The 15027-nt window shown below is 41.4% G+C and overlaps 1 protein-coding gene across 1 annotated transcript in view; it reads left to right on the forward strand.

Moving 5' to 3' along the window:
- ADGRV1 (adhesion G protein-coupled receptor V1) overlaps positions 1 to 15027 on the forward strand; it is a 753646-nt gene that overhangs the window by 615065 nt on the left and 123554 nt on the right. Inside the window, exon 84 of the mRNA XM_069745343.1 lies at positions 8563 to 8679. Coding sequence (XP_069601444.1) covers positions 8563 to 8679 — 117 coding nt within the window. The remainder of the gene's footprint in view (positions 1 to 8562; positions 8680 to 15027) is intronic.

Consider the following 15027-nt stretch of genomic DNA (forward strand, 5'->3'; position numbering starts at 1 on the left):
AGATATTTGGGGAGTGTTCTGCTGCTTCTTGCACTGGGTGCCTTGACTGTGCACAATGCATCATGAAATCTGAAGATTACCAAATGATTTTCAGTCGCAATGTAGTGCATCCTAGGTCTTGTGTCTTCCAGCAGTATAATGAAGGTTAGAAACAAGGTGCTGGAGAGTTCTAAAGTGTCCAGCAATGAGACTGGATCTAAATACCATTGAACACCTGTAGAGCTATATTAACATTGCTGCTGGGAGAAGGCACCCATAAAATATGAGAGACATGGAGAAGTTTGCAAAAGAAGAGTGGCCCAAAATTCCATTTGAGAGGTGTAAGAAACTTGTTGATGAATATAGGAACAGATTGATTGCAGTTATTTATTCCAAAGAGTGTGCAACCAAATACTAATTTAGGGTGACAGCAATTTTGGGCATCCCATTTTTTTTTGTGTGAAATTATGTCCAATTTGCCTTTTTTTTTCTACGTTTTTTGGGTTGTTCCAATACACACAAAGGAAATAAACGTGTATAACAAAACATGTTTAATTGCAATAATTTTCTGGGAGAAATACTTAATTTTCAGGAAAAATTTCAAGGGTGCCAACACTTCGGTCATGACTGTATTTCTAAAGGTGCAATTGACATGAAATTCTTATCAGATATCTGTACAACCCATCCAATCCACACAGGCAAATTAATAAAACCATAGATGTCCATAAATTAAGTTACTTGTAATAATGAAAAATGTCACAGGAAAAAAGTATTGAACACGCTTACTGAAATTTAGTAAAATTTCTAAAACAAAAGCCTTTGTTGGTGATTACAGCTTCAAGATGCCTCCAGTATGAAGAAAATAGTCACTTGCATTGCTCAGGTGTGATTTTGGCCCATTTTTCCACACAGACGTTCTTCAAATCCTGAAAATTCCATGGGCTCCTTCTATGAACTCTGAGCCTTAGTTCCTCCCATTAATTGTCTAAAGGATTCTGGTCAGGTCATTGGCTGGGCCATTCTAGCAGCTTTATTTTCTTTTTGTTAAACCAATTGAGTTTCCTTGGTTGTGTGCTTGGAATCATTACCTTGCTTTCTGTTCAGCAATGGAGTCTTGCGCGGTGAGAGTGCATACAGGTCATGGAGGATTAGTGCATTGCTTATTCTTATCTTTGAAACAGTTGTACCTGTTGATTCTTGGTCTTTCTATAACTTTCCGCAGATGATCCTTGGCTCTTGGGCAATGCTTGTGATAATTATTTTCACTCCTCTGTGTGAAATTTTGCCGAGAGCACCTGGTTGTGGCAGTTTTTGGTGAAATGCACTTTCCACAGTGCTTGCTGGAGCCTTCAGTGGTTTAGAAATTCTTCTGTAACCAATGCCATCAGTATGTTTTGCAACAATATGGTTGCAAAGGTCTTGAGACATCTTACTGGTTTGACCCATCATGAGTAGTGATGGGCGAACCCGTGGATGTTCACGTCTGGCGGGTTCAGTCGAATAGTTAAAAAAGTGTGCTTTGGGTACCATAACAGTACCCAAACCCTGGGTACCCAAAAAGCCATTGTTTGCCAAGCTGCAATCTAACAGCGCTGCAACACTGCCTCTGATCGGCGGTAAGATCATTACTGCTGGTGATAGGGCCATGCATTCCACGCTGTCAGTTGACAACGTGATGCAATAATGTAAGAAAAACCTTAAGGAACATAGTTGATTTCAAAGATATATTATGTATTTATTGCTAACACACGCTTGGCAAAAAACAATAGTTTGGTATAGCAAAACAACCAATGTTTCGGCCGTTAATTGCCTTGTTCACTGTTATCTTGCTCAGAAGAGGCAAGAAAGGTGAGAGTCTGTCACCGGGGAGTCAGTGTGGCCAGCGGTGTAATGTAGCTACAGAGCAGGCGCCGGCTGATAAGAGTATCAATAAGACGGTGCCTACGTTACTATGCACAGGATGGCGGTACTATTTTTATGTATGGTGTAGCAATACTGTTAGTGTGTGTGGTAAGACTCTCTATATGTAAGTATGAAGAGCAGTATGCATGTTATATTACATTTTATGGGGGCAGGGCAATTTTACTTACGTTTTAGGTCTATGTGAGTTTATGATGAATCTTTTTCTCTGGTAAGAAAATGCTAAGCAGTTATGACCAAGACACATTTAAAGTCTTTTCAAATGGACAATTAAGGTTTTTATTCAGACTTCAAGAAGAGATCTTGAAAATGCTAAGCAATAGAATTGTTTTATTTTAAAAAATAATTGAAAATTGCATTATTTCTCATCATACAATATATATGTGTGAGGATCTGATGTTGTGGGTTAGAAAAATCACCTAGGCAGGTTAACGATGCAACTATATTTATTCCATACATCCATGGTTGTACAACAAATCCATGTAGATGCCCAATCTACAATGTCCTCAGTCTACAAGTTCCCAATCTGAGATTGGTAGTTCCACTGGCCCCGTACCAGTCCATACCACTGTCTCCCAACTTTTGGTTGGCCCACAGGTTTTGGTATCTCCAGCCGGTATAGTGTGCCGTCACAGCCTATGTTCCTCCAGACGATGGATATCACGACTGTAGCTCATGGATACCCCTCCAACCAACAATCCATCTCCAAAACTCCAGTCTGCTCGCCTTCCCTCTGCTTGCTAGCACTGAATCGAAACATTGATTCCTGAGGATGAAATGATGAGCAAGCAAATCACTAATAAAACACAGCAAGAAAATATCTAATAAAATTCAACAATATCGACGCAACCGGTGCTCCGTGGTGGAAAGAGTTTCTATCTCGTTATAGCTGTGGACTCCGCTCTACATCCATTTGTCCTATTGTCTTTAATAAGCGGCCATATCCTCACTCTATGGTGTCCTCAACTTTTTTGTTTTAGTCTTTACCGACATGCATTCCAATAAAACTTTTAATCATGTCCATGATATTTGGTCCACACAGGTATTATCACATAGAGTAGATAGAAGGATACATAGATAGATAGATAGATAGATAGATAGATAGATAGATAGATAGATATTAGAGTAACTATTAGACCTACTAACTCCTGTTCCTAGTAAAAGAAAAAGAAAAAAGGGTGCCGTTTGTTTTTTTCTTCTTCCCAAACACATTTTTTTTCTTTGGGTCATAATAGAATATCAATATATGAGCCATTGCCTGATGTGACACCTTCGTTAAAGTCGTTGGAGTACTAATCTGTTAAAGAGACCCTCAGTTGCACAATAATATATCTGCCATCCTCTCATTGTTCACTTTTTGCTTTCACAGACAAATTTAGTTTTTGTTAATACATGAACTTGAATACTTTGGAGAGCTCAAAAACAACCATGCCGTGACATGTTACTGGGCTTATCTAATCAAAAGTAAGACTGCATTAATCCAATTACCTCTGGGTAAGCAAGTTCATGGCATTTTTTATTCAGATGAGTTTCTTGTGGTCTCTGCACTCTCCAACTGTGATTTCTGATCTTCCCGTGGTTTTTATAGTAAATCCTATAACAATATTCTTAATTACCGTAATCGAGAAAGAAAACTAGAATTCAAATTCTTGTTCGTATAAAGGCACACATTTAGCTGCTTCTTACCAGTATTCTTATTTTAAAAGTGTTTATTTTACAAGTTTCAGATGTACAAAGGATGTGTGTGTGTATATATACAGGGTATATATATATATATATATATATATATATATATATATATATATACAGTGGGGCAAAAAAGTATTTAGTCAGTCAGCAATAGTGAAAGTTCCACCACTTAAAAAGATGAGAGGCGTCTGTAATTTACATCATAGGTAGACCTCAACTATGGGAGGCAAACTGAGAAAAAAAAATCCAGAAAATCACATTGTCTGTTTTTTTATCATTTTATTTGCATATTATGGTGGAAAATAAGTATTTGGTCAGAAACAAAATTTCATCTCAATACTTTGTAATATATCCTTTGTTGGCAATGACAGAGATCAAACGTTTTCTGTAAGTCTTCACAAGGTTGCCACACACTGTTGTTGGTATGTTGGCCCATTCCTCCATGCAGATCTCCTCTAGAGCAGTGATGTTTTTGGCTTTTCGCTTGGCAACACGGACTTTCAACTCCCTCCAAAGGTTTTCTATAGGGTTGAGATCTGGAGACTGGCTAGGCCACTCCAGGACCTTGAAATGCTTCTTACGAAGCCACTCCTTCGTTGCCCTGGCGGTGTGCTTTGGATCATTGTCATGTTGAAAGACCCAGCCACATTTCATCTTCAATGCCCTTGCTGATGGAAGAAGGTTTGCACTCAAAATCTCACGATACATGGCCCCATTCATTCTTTCATGTACCCGGATCAGTCGTCCTGGCCCCTTTGCAGAGAAACAGCCCCAAAGCATGATGTTTCCACCACCATGCTTTACAGTAGGTATGGTGTTTGATGGATGTAACTCAGTATGCTTTTTCCTCCAAACACGACAAGTTGTGTTTCTACCAAACAGTTCCAGTTTGGTTTCATCAGACCATAGGACATTCTCCCAAAACTCCTCTGGATCATCCAAATGCTCTCTAGCAAACTTCAGACGGGCCCGGACATGTACTGGCTTAAGCAGTCGGACACGTCTGGCACTGCAGGATCTGAGTCCATGGTGGCGTAGTGTGTTACTTATGGTAGGCCTTGTTACATTGGTCCCAGCTCTCTGCAGTTCATTCACTAGGTCCCCCCGCGTGGTTCTGGGATTTTTGCTCACCATTCTTGTGATCATTCTGACCCCACGGGGTGGGATTTTGCGTGGAGCCCCAGATCGAGGGAGATTATCAGTGGTCTTGTATGTCTTCCATTTTCTAATTATTGCTCCCACTGTTGATTTCTTCACTCCAAGCTGGTTGGCTATTGCAGATTCAGTCTTCCCAGCCTGGTGCAGGGCTACAATTTTGTTTCTGGTGTCCTTTGACAGCTCTTTGGTCTTCACCATAGTGTAGTTTGGAGTCAGACTGTTTGAGGGTGTGCACAGGTGTCTTTTTATACTGATAACAAGTTTAAACAGGTGCCATTACTACAGGTAATGAGTGGAGGAAAGAGGAGACTCTTAAAGAAGAAGTTACAGGTCTGTGAGAGCCAGAAATCTTGATTGTTTGTTTCTGACCAAATACTTATTTTCCACCATAATATGCAAATAAAATGATAAAAAAAACAGACAATGTGATTTTCTGGATTTTTTTTTCTCAGTTTGTCTCCCATAGTTGAGGTCAACCTATGATGTAAATTACAGACGCCTCTCATCTTTTTAAGTGGTGGAACTTTCACTATTGCTGACTGACTAAATACTTTTTTGCCCCACTGTATATATATATATATATATATATATATATATATTGGGGGAAATAAGCATTTGATCCCTTGCTGATTTTGTAAGTTTGCCACTGACAAAGACATGAACAGTCTATAATTTTAAAGGTAGGTTAATTTTAACATTGAGACATAAAATATCAAAAATAAAATCCAGAAAGTCATATTGTATAAATTATATACATTTATTTACATTTTGCAGTCAGCAATACGTATTTGATCCCTCTGGCAAACAAGACTTAATACTTGGTAGCAAAAACCTTGTTGGAAAGCACAGCAGTCAAACAATTTTTGTAGTTGATAATGAGGTTTGCAACACAGATAAGGAGGAATTATGGTCCACTCCTCTTTGCAGATCATTTCTAAATCATTAATATTTTGAGGCTGTCGCTTGGCAACTCGGTGCTTCAACTCCCTCCATAAGTTTTCTATGTGGCGTCAGCGCTAGCACGGTGGGAAATGTTCCCACGGCGCTCACACTGACGTCAGAAAGGTAAAGTGAGTTCATTGGCTGTGAACTCGCAGGACCTGTCTGATGGCACCGTGAGCAGGAGAACTTTCTCACGCTCACTGTGCCCTCAGACAGAGAATTGAAGTTCACAGGGAGACACTGAGCACATGCTGCTCAGTGTATCTGCTGGATGGCAGGCGGTGTGGCCGCATCATGCAACCATGTAGCCTGCCATCTAGATGTAGCAGAGCTAGACCCGTCGTGGGACAAATGGATTATCATCATCTTTACGGAAAGGTGAGGAATATAGTTGTTTGGTTTTTTAAACTCTTTTGCAGATGACAATGGCGTCGGTGGAATGGGCAAGGTCAGAAGTATGGTTTAATTAAGATTTATTATAGAAGTCATTTTTTAGGGTTCCCCATTTTAATAGCAAGTAAAGGCTAAGTATACAGCTGTAAGCTGATATTAATAGCCTGGGAAGCTCCATGGGTATTACCCCCTTCCCAGGCTATAAACATCGGCTCTCAGCCATTGGGTTTCCCTCTGCTGGTTACAAAAATTACTAATTAAATACATGTACAGTAAGCTGCACACACACTGTACTAATTGTATTTGTCACAGACATCTATCTGTATATCTACCTATTCTATATGTATTTACTGTATGTAATCCATCTATTGTATGCTGTCGGCTCCTGCAGTGATTTTACACTAGGCGGCTGCTGAATTATCGGCTTTTCTTCTATCTATCTATGTAATATATATATATATATATAGCTCTGGTAAAAATTAAGAGACCACCACATCAAAACCCTGTCATGCGCAGCCCAGTCTCCAGACCTGAACCCCATTGAAAACCTCTGAAATGTAATCAGGAGGATGATGGATAGTCACAAGCCATCAAACAAAGAACTACTTAAATTGTTGTGCCTGAAGCAGTGTGAAAGACTGGTGGAAAGCATGCCAAGACGCATGAAAGCTGTGATTAAAATTCATGGTTATTCCACAAAATATTGATTTCTGAACTCTCCATGAGTTAAAACCTTAGTATTGTTGTTTCTAAATGATTATGAACTTGTTTTCTTTGCATTATTTGAGGTCTGAAAGCACTAGGGGTTTTTTTTTTTCAATTTTTGACCATTTCTTCTTTTCAGAAAAAAATACAAAATTTATTGCTTAGAACTTCGGAGACATGTTGTCAGTAGTTTATAGAATAAAAGAACAACTTATATTTTACTCAGACAAACTCAGAAAAATCAGACAAACTGAACATATATGTATTCTATCTATCTATATATCTATATACATATATATTATAGATAGACATATATATATATATATATGTATGCTATGTGTATATCTATTCTATTGTAAACTGTCACTCTGTGATTTTACTGTATGCGGCACATGAATTGCCGGCTTTTCAAAGAACACCCGTGCATAAAAATCGGACAGCACTCGCATGTTCCGAGTGCTGTGTGATTTTTTTCTCGCACCCATAGGCTTGCATTGCGATGTTTTCTCGCACAGCACTCGTCCGTATTCGCCGGCCATATATTGATCATCTAGAGAAGGTAACTGCTGATTATTGAATCCCATCCATTCTCTTGCGTGCTGCACTTAATAAACGCACATGTCATTTTACCTATGACATAATCAGTGGCTGGATGATATATATCCCGGGTGGGCTTCCTAATTTCTCCATCAGCTATGATGACAGTTTTTCATTGTAGTTAATCAATCATACCTGGGTAGCAGAAAGGGGACGTTGGCCTCAATTATATATGAATTTAATGTCAGTTTAACTTTTTTTAGTTTCTTATAGCAAAAAAAAACACAAAGTCAAGATTAAAATAATATATTGCCCCTAAACATAAAAAAGAATATTTTGTTACCGTTTTTTCAGCTCTTGTGACCAGAGTTTAAACTTTACGTGTACTATTTATTTTGTTGAAAAAAGAAATGAAAAATGCAGCCATTACTCTTTAAAGATAATGTGCCACCAGCTTTTTGCTACCCCATCTGAGAGCAGCATGATGTAGGAGCAGAGACCCTGATTCCAGGGATATGTCACATACTGGGCTGCTTACTGCACATTTGATAAAATCCCTTTTTTCTCTGCTGCAGATCTAGCAGTTCTCGGAATTCTGAGCTCTGTATTACCCGCCCACACCACTGATTGGCAACTTTCTGTGTTCACTGTGCATAGGTAGAAATATGCCAATTAGTGGGGCGCAGGTTTTACAGAGTTTATAAATATGGAGGACTACATGGCATCAGGTTTACTATTCCTTTGGTGATAATCTCCTGCTGATAAAATGCTGAGCTCTGTATAAACCCGCCCACACCACTGTTTGGCAAATTTCTGTGTACACTGTGTATAGGCAGAACGATGGCAATTAGTGGGGGTGGGTTATACAGAGCTTATAAATATGGACTACATGGCAGAAGGTTTACTAGTCCACTAGTGATAATCTCCTGCTGATAAAACAGTGATTTTATAAAAACTACATCAATCAGCCCAGTTAGTGACACATCGCTGGAATCAGGGTCTCTGTTTCTATATTATGCTGCTCTCAAATTAGATAGTAGATTCTATTTAAATTGGAACCAGATTACTGCATCTGTATTTTAGATCCCCTTAGTCCTTACATTGAAAGTTTCTCTTGATTTCCATTTTGCCAATAATGGAAATACCTAATGAAGTCCGAGTCCTGTTTGGTGTAATTGCATTGTTGATGGACTCTTACAGTGTAACATTTTTATAATGGGGCCTTGTGTTCTGTTGCAGATCTCATTTCTGGCCTCGGCTTACATTAGCCCTGAACTCTCCAATGAAAGCTGTGCAGGTTTAGCATCTATCACACATTATTTCTACCTCTCTCAATTCGTCTGGATGCTTATTCAGGTGAGTGAAAATCCTCGTTCTAAACTTGACCCTGTTTTAATTTTGACAGCAAACATCTTGGAAAGAAGAATGTTTGATGTGCAGCTAATGTTGTCAGTTAGTGTCATTGTTGTCAGCAGGCGAGCCTTCCTGTAAGCGTACCTGGCAGTCTAGGCTGTGTTCCCACCATGAGTGCGTACCTGCCAGTCTAGGCTGTGTTCCCACCATGAGTGTGTACCTGGCAGTCTAGGCTGTGTTCCCACCATGAAGTGTGTACCTGGCTGTCTAGGCTTTGTTCCCACCATGAAGTGTGTACCTGGCTGTGTAGGCTGTGTTCCCACCATGAAGTGTGTACCTGGCTGTCTAGGCTGTGTTCCCACCATGAAGTGTGTACGTGGCTGTCTAGGCTGTGTTCCCACCATGAGTATGTACCTGGCTGTCTAGGCTGTGTTCCCACCATGAGTGTGTACCTTGCAGTCTAGGCTGTGTACCCACCATGAGTGTGTACTTGGCAGTCTAGGCTGTGTTCCCACCATGAGTGTGTACCTTGCAGTCTAGGCTGTGTTCCCACCATGAGTGCGTACCTGCCAGTCTAGGCTGTGTTCCCACCATGAGTGCGTACCTGGCAGTCTAGGCTGTGTTCCCACCATGAGTGTGTACCTGGCAGTCTAGGCTGTGTTCCCACCATGAGTGTGTACCTGGCAGTCTAGGCTGTGTTCCCACCATGAGTGCGTACCTGCCAGTCAAGGCTGTGTTCCCACCATGAGTGTGTACCTGGCAGTCTAGGCTGTGTTGCCACCATAAGTGTGTACCTGGCTGTTTAGGCTGTGTTCCCACCGTGAGTGTGTACCTGGCAGTGTAGGCTGTGTTCCCACCATGAGTGTGTACCTGGCAGTCTAGGCTGTGTTGCCACCATAAGTGTGTACCTGGCTGTCTAGGCTGTGTTCCCACCATGAGTGTATACCTAAAATAATAATAAAAACAAGGGAAGCTGCCCCGGCCGGTGGCAGAGCTTCACTAAAAAGGGGAGGTAGTTTGGCGTGCTGCAATCGGATTAAACCGGGTCGGAAATCCGATGCATGTAAGTCGCTGGTTACCTTGTGCAGAGCGCTGGTTATGAGTAAGAGAGAGATGCTCTTTTCTTGTGGCTTCTGCTGGTGTAGGTGTCCGGAGTCCTGTGTTGCTTGGAGAATCACTGATGCCCGCTGTAGTCACTGTCCCCTCGCAGTGTGCGATAACGGAGCAGGACCTGCCGTGACATCACAGGTCACATGAGGCGGCGGGATAGTTTAAAGTTCTGACAGTGTAAGAGTACGGATAGCAGAAAGGACCAAAAAATCCAACGCGTTTCGGAAAGAAGCGCTTTCCTTCTTCAGGGATAACCAGTGGCTTATATGCATCGGATTTCCGACCCGGTTTAATCCGATTGCAGCACGCCGAACTACCTCCCCTTTTTAGTGAAGCTATGCCAGCGGCTGGGGCCCTTCCCTTTTTTATATTATTATTTTTTAACCATACTTCCTTTTTTCCCTTTTTTCTGCATGCACATTTTTGCAAGGACACTGTTATTTCTCCACTAATTTTTCCCATGCGGTGGGAATAATTATATCTAAAACAGAGCCTATTTAATTATTCCATCTCTATTATGACTTTTGAGTGACCATTTGAGATTTGTCATCACCGTCCCTCTTGAAGGTCGCACGTATTATTGTTTATTATAGACACCGCCATTATAGACCGCTTAACCCCTTTACCCCCAAGGGTGGTTTGCACGTTAATGACCGGGCCAATTTTTACAATTCTGACCACTGTCCCTTTATGAGGTTATAACTCTGGAACGCTTCAATGGATCCTGGTGATTCTGACAATGTTTTCTCGTGACATATTGTACTTCATGACAATGGTAAAAATTCTTTGATAGTACCTGCGTTTATTTGTGAAAAAAACGGAAATTTGGCGAAAATTATGAAAATTTCGCAATTTTCCAACTTTGAATTTTTATGCAATTAAATCACAGAGATATGTCACACAAAATACTTAATAAGTAACATTTCCCACATGTCTACTTTACATCAGCACAATTTTGGAACCAACATTTTTTTTTGTTAGGGAGTTATAAGGGTTAAAAGTTGACCAGCAATTTCTCATTTCTACAACACCATTTTATTTTAGGGACCACATCTCATTTGAAGTCATTTTGAGGGGTCTATATGATAGAAAATACCCAAGTGTGACACCATTCTAAAAACTACACCCCTCAAGGTGCTCAAAACCATATTCAAGAAGTTTATTAACCCTTCTGGTGCTTCACAGGAATTTTTTGAATGTTTAAATAAAAATGAACATTTAACTTTTTTTCACAAAAAATTTAATTCAGCTCCAATTTGTTTTATTTTACCAAGGGTAACAGGAGAAAATGGACCCCAAACATTGTTGTACAATTTGTCCTGAGTATGCCAATACCCCACATGTGGGGGTAAACCACTGTTTGGGCGCATGGCAGAGCTCGGAAGCGAAGGAGTGCCATTTGACTTTTCAATGCAAAATTGACTGGAATTGAGATGGGACGCCATGTTTCGTTTGGAGAGCCACTGATGTGGCTAAACATTGAAACCCCCCACAAGTGACACCATTTTGGAAAGTAGACCCCCTAAGGAACTTATCTAGAGGTGTGGTGAGCACTTTGACCCACCAAGTGCTTCACAGAAGTTTATAATGTAGAACCGTAAAAATAAAAAATCATATTTTTTCACAAAAATTATCTTTTCGCCCCCAATTTTTTATTTTCCCAAGGGTAAGAGAAGAAATTGGACCCCAAAAGTTGTTGTACAATTTGTCCTGAGTACGCTGATAGCCCATATGTGGGGGTAAACCACTGTTTGGGTGGATGGGAGAGCTCGGAAGGGAAGGAGCGCCGTTTGACTTTTCAATGCAAAATTGACAGGAATTGAGATGGGACGCCATGTTGCGTTTGAAGAGCCACTGATGTGCCTAAACATTGAAACCCCCCACAAGTGACACCATTTTGGAAAGTAGACCCCCTAAGGAACTTATCTAGAGGTGTGGTGAGCACTTTGACCCACCAAGTGCTTCACAGAAGTTTATAATGCAGAACCGTAAAAATAAAACAAAATTTTTTTCCCACAAAAATTATTTTTTTAGCCCCCAGTTTTGTATTTTCCTGAGGGTAACAGGAGAAATTGGACCCCAAAATTTGTTGCCCAATTTGTCCTGAGTGTGATGATACACCATATGTGGGGGGAACCACTGTTTGGGCACATGGGAGGGCTCAGAAGGGAAGGAGTGCCATTTGAATGCAGACTTAGATGGAATGGTCTGCAGGTGTCACATTGCGTTTGCAGAGCCCCTAATGTACCTAAACAGTAGAAACCCCCCACAAGTGACACCATTTTGGAAAGTAGACCCCCTTAGGAACTTATCTAGATGTGTGCTGAGCGCTTTGACCCACCAAGGGCTTCACAGAAGTTTATAATGGAGAGCCGTAAAAATAAAACAAAAATTTTTTCCCACAAAAATTATTTTTTAGCCCCCAGTTTTGTATTTTCCCGAGGGTAAGAGGAGAAATTCGACCCCAGAAGTTGTTGTCCAATTTGTCCTGAGTACGCTGATACCCCGTATGTTGGGGGAAACCACCGTTTGAGCGCATGGCAGAGCTCGGAAGGGAAGGAGCGCCATTTGGAATGCAGACTTAGATGGAATGGTCTGCAGACGTCACATTGCGTTTGCAGAACCCCTAATGTACCTAAACAGTAGAAACCCCCCACAAGTGACCCCATATTGGAAACTAGACCCCCCAGGGAACTAATCTAGATGTGTTGTGAGAACTTTGAACCCCCAAGTGTTTCACTACAGTTTATAACGCAGAGCCGTGAAAATAAAAAATCTTTTTTTTCCCACAAAAAATATGTTTTAGCCCCGAGTTTTGTATTTTCCCAAGGGTAACAGGAGAAATTGGACCCCAAAAGTTGTTGTCCTATTTGTCCTGAGTACGCTGATACCCCATATGTTGGGGTAAACCCCTGTTTGGGCACACGGTAGAGCTCGGAAGGGAAGAAGCACTGTTTTACTTTTTCAACGCAGAATTGGCTGGAATTGAGATCGGACGCCATGTCGCGTTTGGAGAGCCCCTGATGTGCCTAAACAGTGGAAACCCCACAATTATAACTGAAACCCTAATCCAAACACATCCCTAACCCTAATCCCAACAGTAACCCTAACCACACCTCTAACCCAGACACACCCCTAACCCTAATCCCAACCCTATTCCCAACCGTAAATGTAATCTAAACCCTAACTGTAACTTTAGCCCCAACCCAAACTGTAGCCCTAGCCCTAACCCTAGCCCTAACCCTAATCCTAACCCTAGCCCTAACCCTAGCCCTAGCCCTAACCCTAGCCCTAACCCTAGCCCTAACCTTAGCCCTAACCCTAACCCTAGCCCTAACCCTAGCCCTAACCCTAGCCCTAGCCCTAGCCCTAACCCTAGCCCTAACCCTAGCCCTAACTCTAACCCTAGCCCTAATGGGAAAATGGAAATAAATACATTTTTTAAATTTTTCCCTAACTAAGGGGGTGATGAAGGGGGGTTTGATTTACTTTTATAGCGGGTTTTTTAGCGGATTTTTATGATTGGCAGCCGTCACACACTGAAAGACGCTTTTTATTGCAAAAAATATTTTTTGCGTTACCACATTTTGAGAGCTATAATTTTTCTATATTTTGGTCCACAGAGTCATGTGAGGTCTTGTTTTTTGCGGGACGAGTTGACGTTTTTATTGGTAACATTTTCGGGCACGTGACATTTTTTGATCGCTTTTTATTCCGATTTTTGTGAGGCAGAATGACCAAAAACCAGCTATTCATGAATTTCTTTTGGGGGAGGCGTTTATACCGTTCCGCGTTTGGTAAAATTGATAAAGCAGTTTTATTCTTCGGGTCAGAACGATTACAGCGACACCTCATTTATATCATTTTTTTATGTTTTGGCGCTTTTATACGATAAAAACTATTTTATAGAAAAAATAATTATTTTGGCATCGCTTTATTCTCAGGACTATAACTTTTTTATTTTTTTGCTGATGATGCTGTATGGCAGCTCGTTTTTTGCGGGACAAGATGACGTTTTCAGCGGTACCATGCTTATTTATATCTGTCTTTTTGATCGCGTGTTATTCCACTTTTTGTTCGGCGGTATGATAATAAAGCGTTGTTTTTTGCCTCGTTTTTTTTTTTTTTTTCTTACGGTGTTTACTGAAGGGGTTAACTAGTGGGCCAGTTTTATAGGTCGGGCCGTTACGGACGCGGCGATACTAAATATGTGTACTTTTATTGTTTTTTTTTTTTTTATTTAGATAAAGAAATATATTTATGGGAATAATATATATATTTTTTTTTTCATTATTGTGGAATATTTTTTTTTATTTTTTTTTACACATTTGAAAATTTTTTTTTTTACTTTTTTACTTTGTCCCAGGGGGGGACATCACAGATCAGTGATCTGACAGTGTGCACAGCACTCTGTCAGATCACTGATCTGACATGCAGCGCTGCAGCCTTCACAGTGCCTGCTCTGAGCAGGCTCTGTGAAGCCACCTCCCTCCCTGCAGGACCCGGATCCGCGGCCATCTTGGATCCGGGGCTCGAGCAGGGAGGGAGGGAGGTAAGACCCTCGCAGCAACGCGATCACATCGCGTTGCTGCGGGGGGCTCAGGGAAGCCCGCAGGGAGCCCCCTCCCTGCGCGGTGCTTCCCTGCACCGCCGGCACATCGCGATCATCTTTGATCGCGGTGTGCAAGGGGTTAATGTGCCGGGGGCGGTCCGTGACCGCTCCTGGTACATAGTGCCGGATGTCAGCTGCGATAGGCAGCTGACACCCGGCCGCGATCGGCCGCGCTCCCCCCGTGAGCGCCGCCGATCGCGCTGGACGTACTATCCCGTCCATGGTCATAGGGGCCCACCCCACATGGACGGGATAATACGTCCGATGTCAGAAAGGGGTTAACCAAAATTAATTGGCTTTTTGTTGGTGATATACCGTTGGCTTGATGTGACTTATTGCGCTGCTAATTCATTTGTGTAAAATTTGACCTATTGTATATATTTATCCCTAGGCACTATTTTTTTCTAGTCAGTCTTCGTGGTGGGAAAAGTGCAATTATACGTCTGTAGTGTTTATTCATATATTTGCATCTTTTTATATCAGTTTTTCTATTAGGCCAGTCTCGAAAAAATCGGTACCGGAATTATCCGTGTCCGTGTGCCCCTACGTTTCTGTGGCACATCAGTGTGGCACACGTGCGGCACACGTGTGCTGCCCGTGTGCCCACTGGGTACCGCACGCACCATGCT

Source organism: Ranitomeya imitator, chromosome 1 (assembly GCF_032444005.1).
Source record: "Ranitomeya imitator isolate aRanImi1 chromosome 1, aRanImi1.pri, whole genome shotgun sequence".
NCBI classification, from domain to species: domain Eukaryota; kingdom Metazoa; phylum Chordata; class Amphibia; order Anura; family Dendrobatidae; genus Ranitomeya; species Ranitomeya imitator.